This window comes from Macaca mulatta, chromosome 16, assembly GCF_049350105.2.
Source record: "Macaca mulatta isolate MMU2019108-1 chromosome 16, T2T-MMU8v2.0, whole genome shotgun sequence".
Taxonomy (NCBI): domain Eukaryota; kingdom Metazoa; phylum Chordata; class Mammalia; order Primates; family Cercopithecidae; genus Macaca; species Macaca mulatta.
This window is the reverse complement of record NC_133421.1, coordinates 36,852,286-36,871,173: the sequence shown is the minus strand read 5'-3', so window position 1 is coordinate 36,871,173 and position 18,888 is coordinate 36,852,286. Positions and strand designations below refer to the sequence as shown.

The following is an 18,888-nucleotide window of genomic DNA, read 5'->3' as shown; positions in this document are numbered from 1 at the left end:
GTTTGTCAGCAGATGAAAATTCAAAATATCACAGAAAGCTCCTGCCATTTGAGCACTGGAAGGCCAGAAACAGCAGCACGAACAGCAATACAAGCAGGTCTCATTGGGTCAAGCTCTCCACAACACCAGAAACAGGAGAAGCAGAACACTAAAAGGTTTCCTTGGACCTTAGTCATAGCCTCAGAATTCCGCTAGGACAACTATTTAATGTCAATAATTTTATATATCTTCCTCCTTCAAACAAAAGCCACGTAGGAAAATCCCCCCCCCCAAAAAAAACAACAACAAAAAAAACTCACCAAGAAAATACCTCAGAATCATCAGGAGGTAATTATTCATTATATATAAGTTTTCTTCAGGATCAAAGAGTAATAGAGATAAGATTAGATGGAGGTTCTAGCTCTGTGTCCTCACTAACTAATTAGATAAATCAACATGTCTCAACCTTGGTATCTTTTAAGTATAAAATGAGGGTGTTGGACCATCTGATTTCTGAAGTTTACTTTAGTTATAAATTGTATGTCTTTTTGTTGTTGTTGTTGTTTTGAGACAGGGTCTTGCTCTATCACCCAGGCTGAAGTGCAGTGGTGTGATCTCAGCTCACCACAGCCTCCACCTCCTGGGCTCAAGCGATCTTGCTACCTTGGCCTCCCAGGTAGCTGGGACTACAGGTGCGCACCACCATACCCAGCTAATTTTTGTATTTTTGTAGAGACATGGTTTTGTCACGTTGCCCAGGCTGGTCTCAAAGTCCTGAGCTTGAGCCATTAGCCTCCTTGGCCTCCCAAAGTGCTGGGATTTGTACAGTTGTGAGCCACTGCACCCAGCCTTGTGTGAGTCTTGATAAGATTACTTTGGATAAAAAAATTACATATATGCACAGAGCCCATACAGCATATTTGGCATTCAAGTATCTGTAGACCAACTTGCTATTCCTTGGTAATAAAAAGAGAAGTATTTCTTTTCTTTTCTTTTCTTTTTTTTAAGAGACAGAGTCTTGCTCTATTGCCCAGGCTGAAGTGTAGTGGCACGATCACAGCTCACTGCAGCCTTGAACTCCCAGCCTCAAGTGACCCTCCTACCTGAGCCTTCTGAGTAGCTGGGACTACAGGCATGTGCCACCACGGCTGGCTAACTTTTTTTTTCTTTTTTGAGACAGAGTCTCGCTCTGTTGTCCAGGCTGGAGTGCAGTGGTGTGATCTCAGCTCACTGCAATCTCCACTTCCCAGGTTCAAGCGATTCTCCTGCCTCAGCCTCCAGAGTAGCTGGGATTACAGGCGCCTGACACCACGCCCGGCTAATTTTTTGTATTTTTAGTAGAGCGGGGTTTCGCCATGTTGCCCAGGCTGGTTTCGAACTCCCGAGCTCAGGCAATCTGCCCACGTTGGACTCCCCAAGTGCTGGGATTACAGGTTTGAGCCACCACAGCCGGCCCTCACTAACTTTTTTTAATTTTTTTTTTTTGGAGAGATAGGGTCTCCCTATGTTGCCCAGGCTGATCTCAAACCCTTGGGCTCAAGAGATCCTCCCATCTTGGCCTCCCAAAGTGCTAGGATTACAAGTGTAAGACACCATGCCCAGCCTAAGTATTTCTTGTTTAGAAATGTGTGAGTCTATAAAGCTCTGAAATTATCTGTATCAGTCAAAATAAGGAGAGGTGGAGAGTGATGGGGGAGAGGCTTTAACTTATAACTTAATTTACATGTGTTTTATACAAGAATTTTGTTACTGTGTAAAGTGAAGTAATTTGATATTCCAAAAAAATTTTTACTGTGAATAGCTGTCTTCTTTTTTACTAGCCTGTGCAGGTTGGCAGCCAAATTCCAGACAATTCGTACAACTGAATTGTCTCACCATAAACAGTTCTTTCCCTTCCACTCTCAAAGTGAAACTACTCATCCTATTTTTGTGGTGCAAGTATGTCATAGCTTAGCAAAGGGAATACTGGAAGAAGTACTAGAAGACATGAGTTTGAATCCTATCCTTGCCATTACTAGACTTCGGTAAGTCACTCAGGCTTTGGCTTTCTTATCTGTTAAACTGCACCAGTACACACATCCTTACCTCCTAATATCATTGATACTCATTTAGAAACTATCCAATGTCGGGGCCTGGGTTAGTTATTGAAGTAATGAAGATGAAAAAGACTCCTGTGGTGGGCAAGGAAGACAGGCAAATAAGTAGTTCTATATACCAGTGAATGGGGATAGAGAACAAATTAAAAGGCAGAATTTTTAAGACTTGAAGACAACTGGGTATGGAATGAGTGGCTAGAGAAAATAAAATTAGTGGATGTTAAGGCTACCTGAAATTTTAAATTTCTCCCTCCACCAAATTTCACCTTTCTTTATAGAAGCACACCCCAACAAATACAATAAACATAAAAGCATAATTTCAGCCTAGAACAGTCATATTGCATACTTTCTCCTTTTCTGTGTCAGTTTATTCATACCAATGCTTCTTCAGAAAGACAACCATTAAAATTTTAGTTTCTAGCACTGGCTCCACAGGAAAGATGAAGTGCTACAGATACTGCATTTCTAAGTTCACATTCTTCCCTCTAACTCACCAGCCATTAGGTTAAAACCATTTGGGCCAGGATATCAGCAACAAACAAGAAGTTTACATTTCTCTTAAATGCATTAGAATCAATCTGAATAAGAAAAAAAAAAAAAAAAAAAAAAAAAAAAAGTCAGAATGCTTAGAAATATGCCCTAGACTGGGCACGGTGGCTCATGCCTATAATCATAACCCTTTGGGAGGCCAAGGTGGGAGAACTGCTTGAGCCCAGGAAGTCAAGACTAGGCAACTCAGGGAGATCCTGTCTCTTGGTTTTTGTGTTTTTGTTTTGTTTTGAGTCTCACTCTGTCACCCAGGCTAGAGTGCAGTGGCACGATCTTGGCTCACTGCAGCCTCTGGTTCAAGCAATTCTCCTGCCTCAGCCTCCCGAGTAGCTGAATTACAGGTGCCCACCACCACGCCTGGCTAATTTTCTTTGTATTTTTAGTAGGGACAGGCTTTCACCATGTTGACCAGGCTGGTCTTGAATTCCTGACCTCAACTGATTCGCCTGCCTTGGCCTCCCAAAGTGCTGGGATTACAGGTATGAGCCACCATGCCCAACCAGAAGACCCTCTCTCTTAAAATAAAAATAAAATAAAATAAAATAAAATAAAATAAAAATAAAATAAAATAGGTTAGGCAGGGTGGCATGTGCTTGTAGTCCCAGTTATTCGAGAGGCTCGGGTATGAAGATTGCTTGAGCCTGGAAAGTTGAGGCTGCAATGAGCTATGCACTCTAGTCTGGGTGACAGAGCAAGACCCTGTCTCAAAAGAAAAAAAAATGCCCTAAACATCTCATTTGGAAATACTTTTGCCAATTCTTCTAACATTCACCCATGTTAAATTTTCTCCTTTAAAATAAACTGCTCCATTTTCTGTTTGTTCTGCAAGTTTATAAGTAACTTAGCAATGTGGGAGTGAGTGGGTACCAGTGCTGAATCATGAGGACAGGAAGGGGTATAAAGAGTGCTCTATTAATGACTATGATTAATTAAATGAAGCAAAGATGAGCTTCCAGACTTGGGTGAGTGGCCCTAAACAATATGCCACAGTCATCATAAGCTAACTGCAGCATGCTGCTTGCTACAGCAGAGTCAGCTGAACTGTGCAAGTGTCCTGAGCAGACGTTCCTATTAGTTTTCATCCAACTACATGTATGTTTTAGACCTTAGTTGGCAGCAAAGAAGCTGCGATGATCAGTCAGTAACATTAAATGAGCATGCACAGTGAGTACACAATAGTAAGCACTCTGGGGTGACATAAACCCCCACCTATAAAATAAGTTTGAACTGAATGAACTCTCTAAGATCCTTAGAGTCTGCTAAATGTAAGATATGGTTCCTGTCAGGAGACAGGACTATCTTCACTTGAGCAAAAATATTGTTATCTATTTCTGACACAATTAGGTGGGAATAAACTGAGGAAAACTGAAGACCTAAACCTTATTATAAGAGAAGAACAAAAGGACTAAGAGCAGACAATAGACTTTTCAATCCTATCAACAGGTCAGTTGAAGAACTATCTTCTTTAATAGATACATGGGCTGTGGCAGCTATACTTCCCTTCATTCAAGATTTTGAGTTGTAGAAAAGAGATAATAAACTTGAAACATCACAGTGTTTTATTCTGCCCAGTATTCCCTGACTTCTAGGGAACCACCCCCTTTCACTCCCAAACCAAGTCGTTTGATTAGGCTTGATTGCAATCTCCCAACTCCTAAGGATGGGCACCTGACCCAGGCCTGGCCAATCAAATGATATCCTCCTCCCTGAGCACCATGACTGGCTCCAGTCATGAAACAGACAAAGGACAGAAAATGGGATGGCTAACCCAATATATGCCCTCAACCCTCTTTTCCTTATCTGACTTTATTATATAGAATAGAAAAGCTAAATACTCACTTTAGCTTGTTTTGCAGCTAGGAGGCCACATATGACACAGTTCTGGACGATGACATATGAGCAGGAGTTTGTTAAGCAGGCTTCTAGGAAAGCTTTTACTTTCCTGATTAAGGGAACAGATACTGCTAATGCACCTTCTTTCCTCCATTTTCTTGCTTTGAATATTGACAGGATTTCTGGACAAGCTACAGCTATATGGTAACTGGTCACCATATAGTATGCAGGCAACATTCTAAAGATGGCAGGGCAGAAAATAAAAAAGCTGGATCCTTGACACAAGTGAGCTACTCTATCAGCTCCAGACTATGGAGGAAACCTCTTGATATAAGGAAAAAGTGTACTCTTATTTCTTAAACCACTATAATTTTCTACCACTTACAGCCAAACACATTCCTAATAAAAAGTCTTTCAAAGATTTTTTCTGGAGCTATTTGGAAGCTGTTTCCAGAAGAATTGTTATGGTAATAGAATGTAGGCCTGGACTGCTAGCTCCATCTTTGCAAACACATGGGGAAAGCCTGTTTGAAAATGAAGTCAAAATACAGGAAAACAGAGCAGAGGAGAGTCAGATTCCTGGCATGGAAGATCATCTCACAACCTGAATTCCAACAGGGCCTGAAGTCAGCTGTACTCAAGATTTTTCAGTTATGAGCCTTTAAGAGTTCCCTTTTTTGCTTAAGCCAGTTTAAACTAAGTTTCACTGGCATATTGACTAAATATGCCACATAGAAGCACTTATATTAACCAACCAACACAAATACATTAATTTGACACATTAATCTGTGACTTTAAGATGACAGTCAATTAGGTTCTCCTTCCGTATATGTATACAGTTGATCCTTGAACAACACAGGTCTGAATTGCATGGGACCACTTATATGTGAATTTTTTTCAATAAAAGTTATATTGAGTGTGTCTGCCTCTCCTTCCACCTCCTCCACCACTTTCGCCTCGCAACCCCTCCTTTCTCTTCCTCCTCAGCCTACTCAGTATGAAGACAATGAGGATAAAGACCTTTATGATGATCCACTTACAAACAAACAGTCAATTTATTTTCTCTTCCTTATGATTTTTCTTAACATTTTATTTTCTCTGGCTTACTTTAAGAATACAGTATATAATACATATAAACATACAAAATGTGTTAATCAACTTATACATGGATTTTCAACTGTAGGCAGGGGGTTAGGAGGATGGAGTTGGCACCTCAGCCCCTGCATTGCTTAAGGGTCCATTGTATTTGTATGTTTTTAAAAGTCTCATATTCTATTTATACAAATATATGTAAATAAATGAATATAAATATGTGAATATATGTCCAGAAAGATATTCTCAAGTTAATCCAGACGAGACTGGGATTGGGGAGGTAGTTGCAGATAATTAACTTGCTGCAAAATTTTTATTTTATATGTTCTCACAGATTACATGCATATATACAAATGAAATTTTAATAAATCTGCTGTGAAGATGTAAGTGCCAGGCAGTGTATACTAGCTAAGAACATATATTTTGGAGTTAAGGAAACCTAATTTTAAGATCTGGCTTATGACATTAAGCATGTTATTTAACTTCAGTTAATCTTCCATTTCCCATCTGTAAAAAGGAATAGTAATGGTACATTATAGTGTTATTGTGAGAATTTAATGAGCTAGTATATAAGAAGTGTTCAGTACATAGCAAAGTTCTAATTATTGTTAGAAATTATGAACAAAAATGATAATTTATGTCTAACTTTGAGTAATTACTTAAATGAAAACTACTTGAAAGAAGCTTAGTTTTTCTCAGTCCAAACTCAAAAACTTGTATTGAATTTTTAGAAGTATTCTTCATGAGTTTAAACACCATCAATCTAATATTCCTATATTAAGTAATTTAAAATAAATACAGTGAGATAGAATTTGCCCCAGTTAGACCCCCAAATGAAGACCTCCAATTGGCCTAAGCAGCATCACTGAGGATTACTGGGAGTCTTTTCTAAAAGCCAGAGGTTCTGTGTGCACACATTTTTATTTCATGTAAAGTGTTATATACTTCATTCTGTATATACTTCATTCTGTATTATATACTTCATTCTGTATTGTTTGTAAGCTTAAAAGAAATTCACCCCAAATTTTTCTATAGATTTTTGTAAAGATCCTTTATATTAAGGCATAAAAAAGACTGAACCTTATCAAATGCCTTTTCTACATCAATTGAGATAAACATTATTTTTCTCATTTAAGATGTTATAAAATAATAGATTTTCTGTTTTAAAATATTAATAGATTTTCTGTAGGTGAACCATCCTTGCATTACTGGGATAAACCCCACTTGATCATAATGTATAATTTTTTAAAAGTCACAAGCTTCATCTGCTATTTTGGAATCATAACTTTAATGGTTAATATTTATTAAATGTTTAGTATGTGCCAGGCACTATTCTATGCTCTCCTTACATGCATTAGCTCTTTTCTCATTATAACAATTTAATGAGGTAAAATCATTTTTAATCACCATTTTACAGATGAATGAACTGATATACACAGAGGTTAAATAATCTGCCTAAGTCACAAAGGGAGGTACTAGTAAAGCCAGGATTCATACTCAATCTGTCTGAAAACTGTACTGTACCACTCCCAGTTCACCATTCAAAACATGTGCAACATGGTGAAACTGAGATTGACATTACACTCTTTTTTATTTTTTATTTTTATTTTTTGAGACGGAGTCTCGCTCTGTTGTCCAGGCTGGAGTGCAGTAGCGTGATCTCGGCTCACTGCAAGCTCCACCTCCTGGGTTCATGCCATTCTCCTACCTCAGCCTCCTGAGTAGCTGGGATTACAGGCACCTGCCACCACGCCTGGCTAATTTTTTTTTAGTATTTTTTTTAGTAGAGATGGGGTTTCCCCACGTTAGCCAGGATGGTCTCGATCACCTGACCTCGTGATCCACCTGCCTCCGCCTTCCAAAGTGCTGGGATTACAAGTGTGAGCCACCGCGCCTGGCTGACACTACGCTCTTAATCACTACAGTCCAGAGGTTATAAACTGAGTACATAATCTGCACAGAGCACTAAGCTAAACCCTATACATTTTGCAGAAAAGTCATGAGGTACAGAAACATAAGCTATATTGCATATTCCAAAGACCAAATTAATCTTTTAAAGTAAAAAAAAAAATCCAGGTGTCTATATACCAAATATATTTGTGTGTAGGTGTCTTCCAACCTCAGCTGTAAATAGCTATAACATGAATGGCGATACCTTCAAGCAGCTGTTAATAGGCCAACAAGAGGCGCATAGGGTATGTATCACTTGGTTGGTGAGTGGGCAGGGAGTGGGAAGTGAAAAGGTAGAATCTGATTGGTGGCTTAAGTAAAGAACTTCAAGAACCTGTTGACATCTTAAGAGCAGTGATGATAAAGATCAACTAGCAAACATAGATCAAAAACTCAATTTCCATGCTGAAGGAAAAGTAGAAGCAGGCAATATGCTCTAGGTTCTTTTACATTCAATTATATATGGTTGGTATAACTTTATACACATCTAGCTGGATTAGTGCTAAAAGACCATGAACATCTGCCTAAGGAGACCACTTCTAGCAGTGAATAAAAGCCATTTAAAGAATTTAAAGTCTCTGTAAAGTGCATCTAGCCTTTAAGCAGAAATGGCCTCCTAACTAGTTTTCACTCCATCAGTCTTCTCTTCAAAATCAAAATATTCCGACACCAAGACTGGAAAGGGCTGACCCTAACTTCTACCACAGTACTCCCTTAAGGTCATCACTAAAGTCAGTGATAAGCAAAGGGATTATGTTAAGAGGCCAATTAATAGCAAAATATCTAAGAAGTGATTTGTTTAGACATCTCAACCTATTTAACTAGTTAAATAATAGTGGAACTTTGGGTTTTCCTTTCCTCTTCTTTTGCTTTACAAAATAATATATTTACTCTTTTTTTATTTCATGGAAAGCCTTAGGTTTTTACAACTAACAGATTTTTTAAATTTTCACAGAAAAAGTACTCAATTGCCAGGAATGCTCAGAACAGTGCACAGTGACTTTTGGTGCAGTAAATTACATTTTCCAGCCGTTCTATCTAGACAGCAGACAGGAAACTCCTCAGGAAATCTTGTTCTTCAGGCTGCTGTTTAGCAACTCTTTGACACAGATGATTAATTAACTAGTAACCATTAACAACAGTTAAAACTCCTCTAGAGACAGAAGGGTAGCACAAGGGCGTCTGATCTTCTTCACTTTTCATTATTGTTTACCTTGAACCAGGCAAGATTTACTAATTAATGAAGTCAGTGAAAAAGGACAATTATTTTGCTACTTCTAAGGACACATTTACCAAGAGGCATTAGTAAATTAGTTTAATGTTCCTGATGCTGGCCAATAAATGGAACATAATAGATCTTGTTAGTTCCTTCTATAATATAGAACCTTTCTCTAGGTTAAGACTTACTGTGCTCTTCTAAGGGTGTTGGGCCTCATTATTTTCTAGTTCTAAACCAAATACTAAAGAAAGATGTAACCATCAGGGGGCTATTTAACATACAAGCATGCATCTCTATTTACTAGCCTGGGCTGGTTTTAGAAGAGAACACACTTTACCTCATTGCCCTTTATGCCTGTGACAACAAAAGCTCTGGAGTCACACTAGAATTACAAAGACAGAACCACAAAGGGAAGGTGAGGTCTTCCCTTTGTAAATGTCCGGCTGACAGTTTGAGAGGAGGAGTGTCAAATTCACTCTCATTTGGTACCATCAATCAGATAATCTAAATGTCCCATTCAAAAGAAAGCAAAACTCAGGAAAATTTGTTGCTGGGTCATCCTATTCAAGTCTTATCTGTTCTGTTTTCATTGTTGCTCCTAGGAAAAGTATTCCCCTTACTCACTCTTCACATCATTAAGCTGTTCTGTCCAAAGGAGATTAGGAAGTGCTTGTAAAAACTGCTGCTAAATCAACAGGTGGAGATAAAAAACCATCTTGTCTTTCTCAGCAGTGACTTGGCTAGTTGTAAGTAATACTGAATGCAAATCTGGCAATCTATCTTCATACTTCTTTTCTAACAACATTCACACCTGATTCTGTGTCAGTAGCAAGAATGCAATAGCAACAGCTTCACATTCCTGGCTGGAATAAGAAATACCAGGTATTTTGGCTCAGTATTTGGAAAGGACATCTTGATATACATGTAGTAGGTTATGGCATTGAGGTCAAAGCTCCAACTCCGGTAATTTTTCTCATAGACACCAATAAATCAGGAGACACAAAACCAAAGGTAATTTATTAGCAAAGGAGCTACAAAAATACGCACTTTCTCTCACGACATTAGGAATGAGATTTTATTTAGTTTGACAAATATTGAACATTTTCTTACTTAGGACCATGATGTTAAAAAAAAAAAAAAAAAAACCCTACAAATAATACATTTGCTTAAAAATCCTTAATAGATTATTCTATTGGAAGGGAAATCTTGCCCCAACAGTTACCAGAAAAATATTCCCCCGTCCTCTCACCTGTTTATGAGGACCCCTGAGTATATGTGCCTTAGCGCCTTCACAAGCTGTCCTCATTGCTTCCAGTGATGGTGTGCCCAACAGATCCGTGATCAAATCCAACTATAAGGAAATAAAATACAGATAGATAGCAATCTCATGGAAATAACTTTTCATTACTCTTAAATCATAGCCTTAGAGATGTGGACCAAATTTGGGGGAAAAAACCTTAAGACAAGCTCCAGATTAACTGACAGGAGCCCCTACTTTCACTTTCTGGCCTATTAAAAAAGACTTCTAGGAATTTATAATAAATTCCTCACATAGAGGAATTTAAATATATTCCTGTTAATTTGTTATTCTTAATATTTAAAATAAATAATCTTGTTATAATTCCTGTTATTTTATTATTCATATTTATTATTTAAAGGTTCCTCTTTATCCTATTCCTATTTATCCTATTATTTATAATATATATAGGATTATCCTATATATCCCATTCCTATTTATCCTATTATTTTAAAGTTCCTATTTATTTATATAAAAGTTCCTATTTATATGATAGAAATATAGAAATATGTTTTGATAAGCATGATATTCTAAGACTAGAGCAATTTGGGAGTCTGCATCTGTCTGCCCTGTTTTCTTGATACTATAGCATCTAAGATCTTTGCAGAGTTGAACTCCTCTTCTATTGATGGCTAATGACTATTCTTTCCAGTTAATGAATGGATTCTGATGCTTCAAGTGGATGCAGGCTCACCAAGGAGCTAATCCACAAATCGGACACCTGTGATTTAATAAATCCTGAAAACATTCACACCTGAAATGAAAGCTAAGCTCTCCATGCTTGGGCCAGTGTACATCCTTTACATTCTAGTCATGCTAGAAATCTCTTACACTGCCAGAAAACTGTGATACTTAGAAAATATGACACTGCATAAGACCGCATTTAGTCAGCTGGACACAATAAAAGAGACCAATAAAACAGTCTTCTTGCAAACAAGTCTTTGGGTAGCAAACTATCTTACCAATTTTCTGTAGTGTCACAATTGTTCTAACTTCATAACTAATTATCAGTAACATTTCATTTGGATTCCTCCAGGATGGGAAATTCTTACCTAGAGAACACTTCTTTTCCTGGTTCTGGGCTTGCCGAATATAAAGCACTATTTATCTAAACCATGGGGTAGCCATCAGCATCACCACCCTACAGGTTAATGGAGAAACTTGAGAAGCTTGCTTTCCACAGAAGTAAAGACCTCTATACAAAGCTTTTTGGGAAAAGTACGTAGGTGATACTTTTGGATCTCTAATAACCACACTAAAGGCAGAAGGAAATGACTAGCTTCTAAAAACAAATTGAAACATTCAGAAATTTGTCTAAAATGGGTCAGATCCATAGATGAGAAACACTTTTATGATGTCTGTTAGTATTGGGTAATTAAATCTCAAAGATACAGAGAAAATACAACAGGAAATAATGACTTCCATTAGAAGTTAGAGCCTTTTCCTATTTTAGATCTTCATTTCTCACCCCAGCACACACCAACAATTAGACAGACATGAATTCTCCTGTAGTGGCTATGTCAGACTGCCAAACTGAAGATCTATGTATTTCTCTAGCAAATGAGATATCTGAACTCCAGTCCAGTTGCTTCACACTTTCCCTCACATATTTTTTGCAGCAGCAATTCAAGATTCTTGTTCCATATATAGGATTTGAATACCTCATTATTATTTTTTACTTAAGCTTTTCTGTATGCAAGGTAGTAGTCACATTCATTTTATGACAGCTTATGTCCAGATATGAGAGTCTTATAGGTTAAGTCTGTTAAACTTTACTTTCTAAAGAAATTGAAAAGTGAATATTGTCAATAGTACCCAACATTAGATGACATATTATATGTACATAATTTTTTAACACCAGAATCAATTTTTAAGATGTAAAATTTAAAAAAGACAGTTTGAATGTATAGCATAGAAAAATTTAAATGTTGATAAAAGCAGATATAGTTTCTAACCTATTAGGTAAAAATTCTTTGTAGAAAAAGCATAAAAGAAATAATTCTGTTTGGTTAAGTGCATGAATTATTTACAAAGACACAGTAGTCAGTGTGATCTTTTAAAATGTCATTAATCAAATCTTAATATTCCTATGGTCAAAACCTTCATTTATGTTTTCTATCACACTTGGAATAAAATCTTAAGGCCTTATCGTGTCATCATGGCCAGGTTCTTTCTCACTTTCTGACCTCATCTCCTACAGCGTCTTCCATCACATGCCATCCCTCCAACATGCCATGCTTGTTTCTGCCTCAGGGGCTTTGTTGTGGTGGTTGTCCCTCTTCTTGTAACTTCTTCAGCATCTTGCTGCCTCATTTTATGTGGGTGAAATGTTATCTCCTCAGAGAATCCTTTAGTGCCTACTCTGCTCTGCCACCATTCTCTATCCCTAACCTGGCTACATTTTTCTTTATGGAACTTCCATTACTTGGGATCATATTTATTTGCATACTTATTTTTGTCTCATGTGAAAGTTTCACAAAGGTTAAGAACAACGCTGTCTTATTTACTGCTGTATCCCCAGCGTCCTGGCACACTACTACCACCATCGTAATTGCAAACATTTACAGAGTGCTTACTATGTGCCAGGCCCCATTTTCAGCTTTCCTGCTTCATTGTACAATAATCCTCAGAACAGTTTTAGGGGCCAAAAAACCAAAAAAAAAAATAGAAGAAGAAAAAAAAAAGGAAGAGAGAGGTTAAGTAACTTACTCAAGATTTAACATAAGTGGTGTAGCTAGGATTTGAACCCACCAATCTGAGCTCATGGTTACTACATTATTTTCATGCAAGCGAATTAATAAAAATACCTAGTAATTATCCCAAGAAAATATGCGTAGTAGTGAATAATTACCTTTAAAGACAATTAAAGTAACATGTAGCTAACAAAGTAGCTTCTAAAGGATTCTCTGAGAGTATATTTTAATCATCTCCTGATGTTCTCTGCCATATTTAGATATTTTAGTCCAATAATAAAAGTTAGAAATTTTCCTAAATGTTCAGATTTCAAGAAATCAACACAATAAAAATTTACATTCTAAGCACAAAGTATAAGTACATTAAGTCACCAATACATTTTCAAGTCAGAGCCATTCACTTAGAAGGAAAAGAGGCCTTCTAACAACTGAAGATTATGCCTGTGCAAATTGTCACAGCAGAGCTCGCGGCTATGCATCAGTGCATATAATAATGTCAACAGGCCGGGTGCGGTGGCTCATGCTTGTAATCCCAGCACTTTGGGAGGCTGAGGCAGGTGGATCACCTGAGGTCAGGAGTTCGAGACCAGCCTGGCCAACACGGCAAAATCCTGTCTCTACTAAAAATACAAAAACTAGCCAGGTGTGGTGGAGCGCGCCTGTAATCTCAGCTACTTGGGAGGCTGAGGCAGGAGAATCGCTTGACCCTGGCAGGTGGAGGTTGCAGTGAGCCAAGATGGCACCATTGCACTCCAGCCTGGGCCACAAGAGCAAAACTCTGTCTCAAAAAATAAATAAATAAATAAAATAATAATTATAATAAATAAATAAAGTCAATACACACTCTAAAGGCTCATAAGTTACAAAATGAATCTCTTTGTAATCTTCAACTTTTATAACTTTCTAAATTTTAAGTGAACCTGAATTTCCTAAAAGCAAATTAGACAGTATAATGAATAAGCCCAAGACACATGTGCAGGATGGATTTTTCCTTCAAATCTGTAATAGAATTGAAACTAAAGCCTTAAATTGAAATCATACCTGCTGAATGGGACTCTGTGCCTGAAACAATATTCTTCGTCCTAGTAGTTCTGCAAAGATACATCCCACAGACCAGATGTCAATAGCATTGCTGTAATGACGGCTGCCCATCAGGATTTCCGGAGCCCGGTAATACTGAGTAACAACTTCCTGAGTCATATGACGGGATTCATCTAATTCTTCCACTCTGGCCAATCCAAAATCACAAATCTAAACAGAAAAGGCAGTCAAAACATTGTCAAGCAAATACAAATGAAAGAGTAAAACAAAACATCAAAACCTTGATAGGGCACTGAACTTTGAAACTTTTTTTTTGAGACGGAGTCTTACTCTGTCACCCAGACTGGAGGGCAGTGGCACAATCTCAGCTCACTGCAACCTCCGCTTCCCGGGTTCAAGGGATTCTCCTGCCTCAGCCTCCCAAATAGCTGGGACTACAGGTGCCCGCCACCACACCTGGCTATTTTTTTTTTTTTTTGTATATTTAGTAGAGAAGGGGTTTAACCATATTGGCCAGGCTGGTCTCAAACTCTTGATCTCAGGTGATCCACCTGCCTTGGCCTCCCAAAGTGCTGGGATTACAGGCGTGAGCCACTGCACCCAGCCACTCTGAAACACTTTTAATGATACAGGTATAGTATATTTATGTCAATATACAATCTGGTTTTATTTGGTTAGAGAGGAAAAAAGTCTCAAACTTACATCATTTTCTTAAAAATATTCTTCTCATCTTTATTAATAAAAACATGTCTGTTTTCAGTTGATAATCAAAGCAAAAAAACTAGGTGAACATAAACGACTTTATTTATTTTTAGACAGGGTCTCACTCTGTCTCACTGGCTGGAGTGCAGTGGCGTGATCGATCTGAGGCTCCTCCCACCTCAGCCTCCTGAGTAGCTGGGACTACAGGCACATGCTACCACGCCCGGCTAATTTTTGTGTTTTTTTTTTTTTTTTGTAGGGATGAGGTTTTGCCATGTTGTCCAGGCTGGTCCTGAACTCCTGAGTTCAAGCAATCTGCTTGCCTCAGCCTCCCAAAGTGCTGGGATTACATGCGTGAGCTACTGCACCTGGCCAATTGCATACTTCTAGGTTTGATTTAGAGACCAACTGTTGGCCAGGCACAGTGGCTCATGCCTGTAACCCCAGGGATTGGGAGGCTGAGGTGAGAAGACTGCTTGAGAGATCAAGAGTTTAAGACCAGGCTGGACAACATAGTAAGATCTCAACTCTACAAAACAATTAAAAAAAAAAATAGCTGGGCGTGGTGGTGTGCACTTGTAGTCCCAGCTATTCTGGAGGCTGAGGTGGGAGGACTGCATGAGCCCAGGAGTTTGAGACTACAGTGAGCTATTACTGTGCCACCACACTCCAGCCTGGGAGACAGAGTGAGATTGAGACCCTATCTTTAAAAAAAATTTAAAAACCATGACAAAACCAACTACTTTCAAGACTAGTTTATAGACAAAGATATCATAAGACAAAGGGGTGTATCTTGAAGGCTCCTTAGCGGAGACTATGCCTGTTGTCTTTATGAAATATATATAAATTTCTTTAAAGCAATGGGTTTCAAACTGACTCCAGTGGAATCTAGTTCTGACTTTAGGCATTCCATAAATATTATATCCAAACTTCACATGTACTTATCTATTTAAAATACAAATTCACACTCAAATGTATAAATACGTTAAAACGTAGTACACTGTAGAATACTAATGCTACTGGGTTCATTCATTTCTTCATGCCATACATATTTAAGTTAGTACTTGTTATATTACAGATGGTATGTTAGAATCTGGAGATACAGTAATAAGTAATAAAGACTGGTTAACTTCTATACAAACTTAGAAATAAATCTTTTCTTGCTATTTCTGCTCAACTGAAAAGTATGCTGAGGGTTACAAGGTAAGCTATTAATAAACAGCAGTAGTGCCACCACCAGCAACTACTGCTTATCTTTAGGAATTAAAATTTTCTTGATATGGGGCAATCAAAACACAACAACTAGGAGCACTGAGGATGAGATCAGATAGTAATGGCCATCTAAACTCCAGTGTTCTCACTGATTAACTTTACAAGTCACAATATTGCAAGTGATAAAATACGATTTTAAATCTGTTTTCTAAATTGAAGTCCCCATATAAGATTTTATTTGAAAAAGAGTTCTGGCAGCTTAAAAAGAAAATCTGAAAACTCCGTTCTAAAGAAAACAAAATTTACTCCCCAATTTTTGGCAATCCCCTCTTTCTGATTTGAATCTACTATGTCTGGTTACATCAAATGAATTCAGATGTGTATATAGGAATGAGTCAGTATGAAGCCACCATCTTAACAACTTAAGAATGCAGGAAAATTTTCCATACTATACAGATAAACCATATAACATAACAACAAAAGCCCAAGTTCATCAAATATGTTCAAACAACATATACATATTTTTTTGAGACAGTCTCACTCTGTCATCCAGACTGAAGTGCACTGACACGATCTCGGCTCACTGCAACCTCTGCCTCTCAGGTTCAAGCGATTCTCGTGCCTCAGCCTCCTGAGCAGCTGGGACTAGAGGCACGTGCCACCACGCCTGGCTAATTTTTATATTTTTAGTAGAGACAGGTTTTTGCCATGTTGGCCAGGCTTGTCTCAAATTCCTGGCCTCATGTAATCCGCCCACCTCGGCCTTCCAGTGTTGGGATTACAGGCGTGAGCCACTGCACCCGGCCAAAATAACATATAATATTTTTAAAACTCTATTACTTGGCCGTGACTCTTGAGGGTATTTTAAAAAACTAAACCGACAAAAGGAAAGAACACAATTTTTTCTCGTATATGAAAAAAACCAACCAACCACCCATCCAACAAAAAATGATTTCTGTTATAAAGCAAATCCCTTATTAAAAACATCAGTATGATTTGTCATTTTTAGTAACTTATCTGGAAGACAACCTGAGTCCAAAATAGGAAGCTAACATGATCAGATAACTAAAAAAATTCCAGCAAAATTATCCATCTTGTGCTTAATAGGAAACAAAACACATTCACAATATGGAAGGATACCGATTTTTAAAAACGATTTTGTTATAATGATCTTCAATGTATTTGTATGTTTGAGAAGAAAGAACTAGCGTCTGTAGTCTAGCACTCTATTCTGGCTTTTTAAAAGTAGGCCTATAAGATGAGTCAAAGGAGTGGAGCAAAATTGGTTTGTTCTGATTTGTGTGTTGTGTATTCATGAATGGCATTTTCCTTTAGTTGCCCACTCATACAGTCCAACGTTATAAAACCATAACAGACAATTTGGAAAATGAACTTCAAGCAGTTAAAGGCATCAAACATGACAGGTCCTGCACAAAATCCTGTGTGAAGTCTTCCAATCAAAAACCAAAAGAAGAAGAAATTGGCTTAAACGGTCATAAGATTGATTAGGTATGAATAGGACAAAAAAATTTCTAACTTTAAGGTTTAAAAATTTTTTTTTAAATAAAAACAATTATGGGGATAAGTTGCAAGTTCTCTTTAAAAAGTGAAAAGGTGGCAGGAAAAACTCAATAACCTATAGAAGAAATACTTCAGATTTTGGGGGCAATTAACTTCTCTGTGGAAACAAAAGACTGAATTACAACATCAGCTGTTTTTAGGGAAAATATGAAAAATAGGTTTTCGTCTTTCTAGAGCTAAAATAAGGGTGAAGGCTCTTCAAGGCTATAACGAAGGGAGAACTTTCATTCATAAGCAGTATCATCCACCAGCTTTTCAAGAGAACTGACCTACAGTTCAGAGATATCATTTAAAATAAAAAATGAATTTTATTTATACGTTTGGTTTTATTACTTAGTTTAACCACCAGCAACCTAAGTAATAATGATAGTCTTGATTATTTTTAAAGTGGGTAACATTTTAAAAACTTATTTTTCTTCTCAAATATAGCAGTTAAAGGCCCTTATTTCCAATTTCTATTATGAGGAAAAATATAGTGGACCTCTCTCTATTCAAGAGTTCTGCAAATACACATCTGTATTAGAGGTAGGGAAATACAAATATGTGGACTTTGCTATTTGCAAGCCCCTTTTTAAATGAAAGACAATGGCTGTACTAGGGAAGAGAAGTAAAACTGAAACTGATGACTTGAAATTTTGGAACTACTAAATATAATTCTGTAACCAATTCCTCTTCAGAGGAATAATTAAGAATTGGCTACTATACATTATGGAAATACATTGAATAGGTGCCTATTACCCTTTTCTGGTTTGGCATTTTCACTTCTTTTTTTTTTTTTGGAGACAGGGTCTCACTCTGTCACCTAGGCTGGAGTGCAGTGGTGTGATCACAATTCACTGCAGCCTTGATGCTCTGGGCTCAGGCGATCCTCCTGTCTCAACCTTCTGAGTAGCTGGGACTACAGGCATGCACGACTACACCTGGCTAATTTTTGTATTTTTTATTGAGATGGGGTTTTGTTTGCCTAGGCTGGTCTTGAACTGCCGGGCTCAAGCAATTTGCCCGCCTCAGCCTCCCAAAATGCTGGAATTATAAGGCATGAGCCACCGTGTCTGGCCAGCACTATCACTTTTAAATATGTTTCTACTTCTGACTTTGCTACCTTGGTCAAACAGCATATAGAAATGTTAGCTGTGTAAAAATGTAGATGGTCTTCCTAAAAGTCACACTTCATTCTCTTATATAAACAGATGCTTGCTGTTCTAATATTTCTTCTGATATGTGCTTTTAATAATGGAACAATCTGTAAAGGAGTCACCTTCTCTATTCTTTCTAGCTACACTGTAATTCCAATTTCAGAGTTTCTAAAACATAGGCAAACTATCATGAAAAGAACATGAGGCAGGACTACAAATTATTACTATGGCTATGAGTAGTGATATGGAGAAAACTGGGTTAACTTTTGGTAAAGTAATGGAAATGAACTTATTTCTTTCACAAAAATATGTTGTTCTTTAACCTGCCTTGACATTTTGATTTTTCCCAGGTATTTAAATAAACTGAAAAGCTACCTTTAGAACACAGTTGCTGTTCACAAGGAGATTCCCTGGCTTAATGTCTCGATGTAAAATGCCAGCTGAATGGAGATATTTCAAACCTGAAATAACAAACAGATTTAATTGCAGATATTTAATTCCTTTTACT

At 37.5% G+C, this 18,888-nt stretch overlaps 1 protein-coding gene across 7 annotated transcripts in view; it reads right to left on the bottom strand.

Annotated features, from left to right (window-relative positions):
• NLK (nemo like kinase) overlaps positions 1-18,888 on the bottom strand; it is a 152,638-nt gene that overhangs the window by 12,864 nt on the left and 120,886 nt on the right. For all 7 annotated transcript variants that reach the window (XR_013406219.1, XR_013406220.1, XR_013406222.1 and 4 more), the window contains 3 exons: positions 18,756-18,841; positions 13,750-13,959; positions 9,968-10,069 (listed from right to left, as the gene is read on the bottom strand). Coding sequence is in view for 2 of the 7 variants with exons in the window: in XM_077970580.1 (XP_077826706.1) it covers positions 9,968-10,069; positions 13,750-13,959; positions 18,756-18,841 (398 nt within the window). In the remaining 5 variants the exon portion in view is untranslated. The remainder of the gene's footprint in view (positions 1-9,967; positions 10,070-13,749; positions 13,960-18,755; positions 18,842-18,888) is intronic.